The 7,752-nt window shown below is 46.9% G+C and overlaps 1 protein-coding gene across 1 annotated transcript; it reads left to right on the top strand.

Moving 5' to 3' along the window:
- The first annotated feature begins 210 nt into the window (after positions 1-210).
- Positions 211-6,752, top strand: LOC144604651 (dynein light chain roadblock-type 2-like). Its single transcript, XM_078419289.1, has 4 exons — positions 211-398; positions 3,501-3,576; positions 5,663-5,830; positions 6,295-6,752. Exons 1-4 carry the CDS (start codon positions 396-398, stop codon positions 6,336-6,338), a joined length of 291 nt encoding a protein of 96 aa, XP_078275415.1. The 5' UTR covers positions 211-395; the 3' UTR covers positions 6,339-6,752.
- Positions 6,753-7,752: the final 1,000 nt, after the last annotated feature.

The raw sequence follows: 7,752 nt of genomic DNA, 5'->3' as shown, positions 1-7,752 counted from the left end.
TGAACTTTTTTCGTTTATTAAAAAATATATATTATACTGACTGTTATACCGATTATATATATTGAACTTTTGTGGTTTATTATATTGTTTACAGAGCACACATATTCTGTTGTGCTGCTTGCTGCAAGTAAGAATGTAACTGTTCTGTCTGGGACATGACAACTGTCTGAGTCAAGACCCACTCTTGACTCTGCAAGCACGGCCAGCTTTAGCGTGGGAGTGGCGCGGTGCGGCGAGACCCGACCCTGATGCTGCCCGTCAATGACTGCAGCTCTATGCGCTGCCTGGCGCAGCCTACGGTCAGTCGCTCCTCCCCGCCCCAGGGAGCTGATGTCATGGCCAGCTGAAGGGGCGGCGTGTGTGTGTGTGTGTGTCGGGGAGAGACGAGCCGGGACATGGTGAGTTGTGCAGCAGCAGGAGAGGGGGGAGAATCCGGGCTGGGTAGGGGCCAGCAATCAAAATGCAACTAGAGGAGATTGCTGCTTGTAAATCTCCCCGGTGTGGGACGAATAAAGGAATATAATATTATTATTATTATTAAGACCCATCTGCGTTGCATCATTATCCGAACCTGTTTATTTCCTTCCTTTGCAGCAGGGCCGTGACTTGGGCGGTGCATTTAATTAGCACGAAAGAATAGATATCAAATTATTCGCGAGAAGCGGGCATGTCCTTAATAATGAACACCGATTGGCGATGATGCAAATTTTTGACTGACTGTATTCATGTTAAAAAGCTCGACTGAGTTCCGAATGTCGAAACTCTATGTATGGATGCCAGGAAATTAAAAGCCTTCACACCAACAGTGCTGTGGAACACAGCTACAACGTGCTATGGCTTCGCATGCATAAAACAGAATATTGGTGAGGGGGGTGGGTTATATTATTAAGAGTCAACGACATTGCTGATAATTGACTCTGAGTTTAGATCTCTATTCTTCAGTCCAGGGAACAATAGGCCAGTGGGCCTAACAATCAGAAAGTTACTGGAAGGGGTATTGGAAGATGCAATCTACCAGCATTTGGAGGGCAAGGATTGTTTTGGGAGAGCCAGCATTGCTTTCTGCATGGGAAAATGTGTCTCATGAATTTGGCAGTTTAAAAAAAAAAAAAAGAAGTAACAAGGGCAGGCCCATTGCCAAGATTCTGCATGGTAGCCTGGTCCTTTATTAGCACACCGCGTAAAATGTGACATGGTCTTAGTTTAGTTTAGAGATACAGCATGGAAACAGGCCTTTCGGCACACTGCCTACGCGATCACCTGTCCACACTAGTTCTACCTTATCCCACTTTCTCATTCACACCCTCCACACTAGGGGCTGTTTACATAGGCCAATTAACAGTGGCACGGTGGCGCAGTGGTACAGTTGCTGCCTTGCAGCGCCAGAGACCCGGGTTCGATCCTGTCTGCGGGTGCTGTCTGTAAGGAGTTTGTACATCGGTTCAGTGTTGTAGGGGTCAGCCTGGCCAGGCAATGCTGTCTGTCTCCCACCGCTGCTCCGCTGTCTGTTGCCCTTCCTTGGCCACTTGGATGGAGTGGACTGAACGCAGCCATGATTCCTCAGCCCAGGATTCCCGCTCATTGTCACAAACCCTGCCCGCTTCCATCGCCACCACTTAGGGTTGCCAACTATCTCACTCCCAAATACGGGACAAGGTGACGTCACCCAGCCAGCGGCCACGTGCTCCCACTCCATCAATGGCAGCCGCCCGGGCCGGGAGGTGGGTTGCTACGCAACCTCCGTTTAGGTGGAGCCTGGGCCTCCGGACCTAGACTATCGGGAGCTAAAATGTCGGAAACCTGGACTGTCGGGGCCTACAGCGTCCCCAGGCCTACAGCACCCCCCGGGCCTAAGACGGGACAAGGGCGGTCTGGTGCGTGACAAACAAATTTAGCCCAAAATATGGGATGTCCAGCTAATACGGGACAGTTGGCAACCCTACCACCACTCCATCCGTGTCCCACTGACTCTTCATCCTGAACTGACCAATTCCCCAACCAGCATCCCAGTCCCTCCAGCTGTCCCAATCTATCGGGAAGAGGGCGTATGAGGTTGCAGTAGAAAGCTGACCGATTGTGTCACAGCTGGCATTCGGTAACTCAAACACCCAGGAATAAAGCAGGTTGCAAAGAGTGGTTGACACTGTCTGGTCCATCAAAGGTACTGACCTCCCCACCATCAAAGGGATCTGCAGGTGCCCTGCCTCAACAGGCAGCTAATATCATCAGAGACCCACACCACCCTGGCCATGCTCTCATCTCACTGCTACCATCAGGAAGAAGGTCCAGGAGTCTGAAAACCGTGACCTCCAGGTTCAAGAACAGTTTCTTTCCAACAACCATCAAGCTCTTGAACACTGCACAACACTAGAGTCATACACCACAGAAACAGGCCATTTGACCACACCGACCAACATGCCACATCTACATGAGTACCACCTGCCTGCGTTTGGCCCATATCCCTCTAATCCTATCCATGTACCTGTTTAAATGGCACTTAGTTGTTGCAATAGTACCTGCCACAACTACCTCATCTGGCAGCTCGTTCCATACACCCGCCACCCTTTGTGTATTAAAAAGTTACCGCTCAGGCTCATATTAAATCTTTCCCTTCTCACCTTAAACCCATATCCTCTGGTTCTTGTCTCCCCTACCCCGGGAAAGAGACTCTGTACATTTGCCCTGGTCTATCCTCTCATGATTGTGTACACAAAGTCAACTATGAACTTCTACGGATTGTCTTTGGTTGCACTAAGGATTTTGCAGTAGTATTGGGGTTTTTAATTTATTGAACTTTTTTTATTTATTATATCTGAGTGAATTGCATTTATTGTAATGTATTGTTATGGCCTGTACTGCTGCTGCAAGTAAGAATTTCCTTGTTCCATTGTCAGTACATTTGACAATTAGGGAGCAGAATTATGCCATTTGGCCCATCGAGTCTGCTCTGCCATTCAATCATGACTGATTAAGATTTCCCTCTCAACTCCATTCTCTTGCCTTCTCCCTGTAACCTTAGACACCCTTACTAATCAACAACCTATCAATCTCCACTTTAACAATACCCAATGAGTTGGCATTCACCACCAAATTCCACAGATTCACCACCCTCTGGCTAAAGAAATTCCTCCTCGTCTTCATTCTAATGGTATGCCTTTTTATTCTGAGGCTGTGCCCTCTGGTCCTAGACTCTCCAACTACTGGAAACTCTGTTGACTTTCCCTTGATCTGTTTCCTTGGTGCCATTACTCATCATATTTTGATCCACAAATGTAAATTCTAATTTAAATTACAATTCAATTTGAAACCCTTTGTTAACACCACTCCTACTTCCCTTGTTGATTTGATGATCAACATGACCTCCTTCCCTCCACTCCTACTTCCCTGGTTGATTTGATGACCAAGTGTAATGTAGCCCTTCTCTTATCTACTGGGGAGAGATCTGAAAATCATGCCTGGGTCCTTCAGAATTAATCAGTTTGCATCGTCTCTCATTTCAGGCTGAAGTTGAAGAAACCCTGAAGAGAATTCAGAACCAGAAGGGAGTTCTGGGAATTATTGTAGTCAACGTAGAAGGTATTCCGAACAGTTTCTTTTGATTCTGATTTTTCCTGACCAGCCTTAGCGGACCGAGCACAAGTGTTCAACGAAACAGTCGCCGATGACCCAGTTCCCAAGTTCTCCACATTGTTCCTCTTGAGATCACGCCTTCTGTAGCCAACAATGGACCTGCCAGGCATTTGCGGCTGGACCAAATTGGTCCTGGTATTTTCTTGCCTAGTCTTCCCCACCCGCCCATCAGCTACTTTCAGTGTGAAGAAGGATCGTGACCCGAAACGTCACCTGTCCTTTTTCTCAAGAGATGCTGCCTGACTCGTTGAGTTACTCCAGCACTTTGTGCTCCCTCTGTCTAATTATCACATGCTGGCAATGGAACAATGAATTTCTTACTTATAGCAGGTTAACAAGCCTGCAAGTGCAAATCATGCAGAAAATACATATTAACCAATAAAATATTTGACAAATTAATAACTGTCATAGCAGTGTAAATAAAAACCAAAGTCCTTATTGCAGCCAAGGACAGTCCATAGAATTTCATGTGTAGAAAGGAGCTGCAGATGTTGGTTTATTACTGAAGATAGACACAAAGTGCTGGAGTAACTCACCAGGTCAGGCAGCATCTCTGGAGAAAAAGGATGGAATGTCATAGTTGCTGAGGTTAGTGTTGTGGAATATTCAAAAGCCTGGTGGTTCCAATGGAGGGAGAAGGAAGGGGATATCTCGGTTTCACACAGTATGGCATCATCTGAATCCACCAGCATCTGGCTTTACCCAAGGACACGAGCAGGCAGATGAGATCGGTTATCTGAGCTTTATGTTCGGCACAGAAGGGCCTGTTCCTGTGTTGTACTTTTCTCTGCTCTATCTGTCATTTGCTGGCCCCAGGTATATTCCCAGAAATCGGTTTAAATTCACAGCTACTGGTCAGCAGTGGCGCGGCTGGTAGAGTTGCTGCCTCACGGCGCCCCAGATCTGGGTTCAGTCCTGACTTCGGCTGCTGCCTGTGTGGAGTTTGTACGTTCTCCCTGTGATGTGTAGGTTTCGTCCGGGTGCTCTGGTTTCCTCCCACATCCAAAACACTGGTTTCCTCCCACATCCAAAGCGGCTTTGTAGGTTAATTGTCTACTGTAAATTCCTCTTAACTTGTGAGTGAGCGGTAGAATACTTCATGGGTATGTGGATTAGTGCGGGGTGTGTGGTTGATGGGTTGCCAAGCTGTATCTCTCTGGCTCGACGACGTGTTGGAAAAGCAGCCAACCTCAGAAAAGCAGCCAACACAATCAAAGACGTGTCCCACCCCTAGACATTCCTCTTTCTCCCTGCTCCCCACCGGTAGCAGGTGCAGGAGCTTGAAAGCGCGCACCACCAGACTCCGGAACAGCTTCTTTCCCTCTGTTATTAGGCTTCTGAATGGTCCTTGGATAAACTGGGGTACTGTCCAATTCACCTCTACCCAATTGCGGATTTTGGACGTTGTCTATGGAAGTAATGCAGTGCTGAGAACTATATTCTGCACTCTGTATCTTCCCCATTGCTCTACCTGTTGTACTTAAGTTGGACTTGATTGTAATTATGTATGATATATCTAATCTATTTGAATAGCATGCAAAACAAAGATTTTTGCTGTACCTCGTTACCTGTGACAATAATAAGCCTAAAGCTAAATATGTCAGCATTTCAGAGTTAGCCTTGCTGTGTTTTCCTGAAAATTCAGCACCCTCAGTTTAGTTTAGAGATACAGAATGGAAACAGGCCCTTCGGCCCACCGAGTCCGTGCCAACCAGCGATCCCTGTACACTAGCACTATCCTACATACTAGTGATAATTTACAATTTTCACCAAAGCCAATTAACCTACAAACCTGTGCATCTTTGGAGTGTGGGAAGAAACCGGAGCACCCGGAGAAAACCCACGTGGTCACCGAGAGAACGTACAAACTCCATACAGACAGCGCCCGTAGTCAGGATTGAACTGTAAAGGCAGCAACTTTACCGCTGCGCCACCGTGCCGCAACTTTACTGGTGACAACAAGGCTTTTAACCGGTTTCTGCAGTTCCTTGAGTCTCGGCTGTTAACCCTACATGTCCTTCCCTGCACACAGGTATTCCCATCCGGTCGACCATGGACACCGCCACCACTGCCCAGTATGCCGGCCTCATCCATCAGCTGGCTGTGAAGGCCAGGAGCACCATCCGGGACATCGACGCACAGAACGACCTCACCTTCCTCCGCATCCGCAGCAAGAAGAATGAGATCTTGGTCGCACCCGGTAACTCCGCTTTACTTTGATACGAACACGCTCACTTCTTGGTGTCGGAAGGAACTGCAGATGCTTGTTTACATCGAAGATAGACACAAAATGCTGAAGTAACTCAACTTCTCTCCAAAGATGCTGCAAAGTTACTCCAGCATTTTTTTGTCTTATCGAGCTCATCTATACTGAACCAGTTCTACCAGTCTAACTAGGGTGGATTTCTTCCCACACTCCAAAGACGTGCATGTTTGTAAGTTAATTGGCTTCTGCAAATTGTAAATTGTACCTGGTGTGTAGGATAGTGCGAGTGTTGGTCGGTACAGACTCAGTGGGCCGAAGGGCCTGTTTCCAAAGCTGTATCTCTAAAGTCCAAAAATAAAGAATGGTGGAACAGACTCGATGGACCAAATGGCCTGATTCTGCTCCTATGCCTTATGCCTTCTAACACTCTTCTGACCTCCTTCCCATTTCCCTTTCAGATAAGGAATATTTATTGATCGTGATCCAGAATCCCAGTGAATGATATCTGCCGCTACGCCTCGGACAAACCTCTTCAACGGCACTGAGTGCACATTCACCGGGAAGTCTTGAATTCTCCGTAAGCCTGGCCTCCAAACACAACCACACTTGCTACTGCCGCGCTCCCTCTGCTCAAACCTACCCCCTTGCGTCCACCTCCTCCCCGAGTGTCTCTGTGACTCCGGTGTTCAGCGACCAGCGAGTTAGTCGTGTGCTTGCTTACTCACGTGCCTGTTGACCAGTTGGGCCTGCGGTAAAGACTGTCTTCATTCACATTAAAACATTGCAGGCACCATCAGTGGAAATTGTAAATAATCTCACAGCATTCTCTTTTAAGGCAATGGGAAGCAATCTATATCTTAAGCTGCAGTGTTTAACAAGTAACAGTCTGAATAAACAAATACCACTTTGTATCATGGATAGCTGTTCTCATGTTCGCATGGGGTTGGGTTAAGATTGTGAGCAACATGTATTGAAACGAAGTTGGAGAGATCCAATGCGTCTTGTAAAACAAACCAGGGTGTTTTTGGATTGGTACAAGCTGGGAATTAATGGGAGTAATTCGTATGGTCCCAGGGATTCACTCTTTAAATGTTTGCACCTTCATTTTTTCTCAATTAATGGAACAAAAAGCCCAATGGTCTTTGACTGATTGCAACGTGTTGGTTGGATACATGGTTTGAAGTGGAAACAGGGAGACCCAAGTGAAAGATCAAAGTGCTTATTTTTTAATAATAAAAATATTGCTCCCACAAAGGTTTCACATAGCATTTTGTTCTCAGTCTTAGAACATAGAATAGTACAGCTCAGGAACAGGCCCTTCGGCCAGTGTCTGCACTGAACATGTTGCCAATATAAATGCATCTCCTCTAACTGCACATGATCCATATCCTGCCATTCTCTGTGTATCCATGTGCCTACCTAAAAGCCTCTTAAACGCCACTACCGTATCTGCCTCCACCACCATCCCTGGCAGCGCGTTGCAGGCCCCACCACTCTGCATGGAAAAGAAAACCTTCTCCGCACATCTCCTTTAAGGTTTAAATCCTGCCCTCTCCCTAAATCCTCTCTTCCAGCTCTCCTCCACCACCCGCAATCAATCTGTCCATTTCTTCAGAGCTGTCACTTGTCCATTTCTTCAGAGCTGCTGCCTGACCCGCTGAGCTTAAGTTTTAGAGATGAAGCAATGAAACACGTCCTTCAGCCCACCGAGTCTGCACCGACCAAAACAATCACCCATACACCAGTTCTATGTTATTCCTGTCTCGCAACCTACACACTGGAGGCAATTTTATAGAAGCCAATTAGCCTACAAACTTGTACGTATTTGGAATGGGAAGAAAACCCGGAGAAAATCCATGCGGTCACAGGGAGAACATGCAAACTCCGTACAAACAACACCCGCAGTCAGGATCGAA

The sequence above is a fragment of the Rhinoraja longicauda genome, chromosome 22, assembly GCF_053455715.1.
Source record: "Rhinoraja longicauda isolate Sanriku21f chromosome 22, sRhiLon1.1, whole genome shotgun sequence".
NCBI classification, from domain to species: Eukaryota; Metazoa; Chordata; class Chondrichthyes; order Rajiformes; family Arhynchobatidae; genus Rhinoraja; species Rhinoraja longicauda.
This window is presented reverse-complemented; position numbering and strand designations above follow the sequence as displayed.

Excerpts from the sequence above, each read along its gene's own strand:
- LOC144604651 (XM_078419289.1), top strand. Across the intron at positions 3,577-5,662 it reads TATTGTAGTCAACGTAGAAG|GTATTCCCATCCGGTCGACC; the intron begins GTATTCCGAACA and ends CCCTGCACACAG. Across the intron at positions 5,831-6,294 it reads TGAGATCTTGGTCGCACCCG|ATAAGGAATATTTATTGATC; the intron begins GTAACTCCGCTT and ends TTTCCCTTTCAG.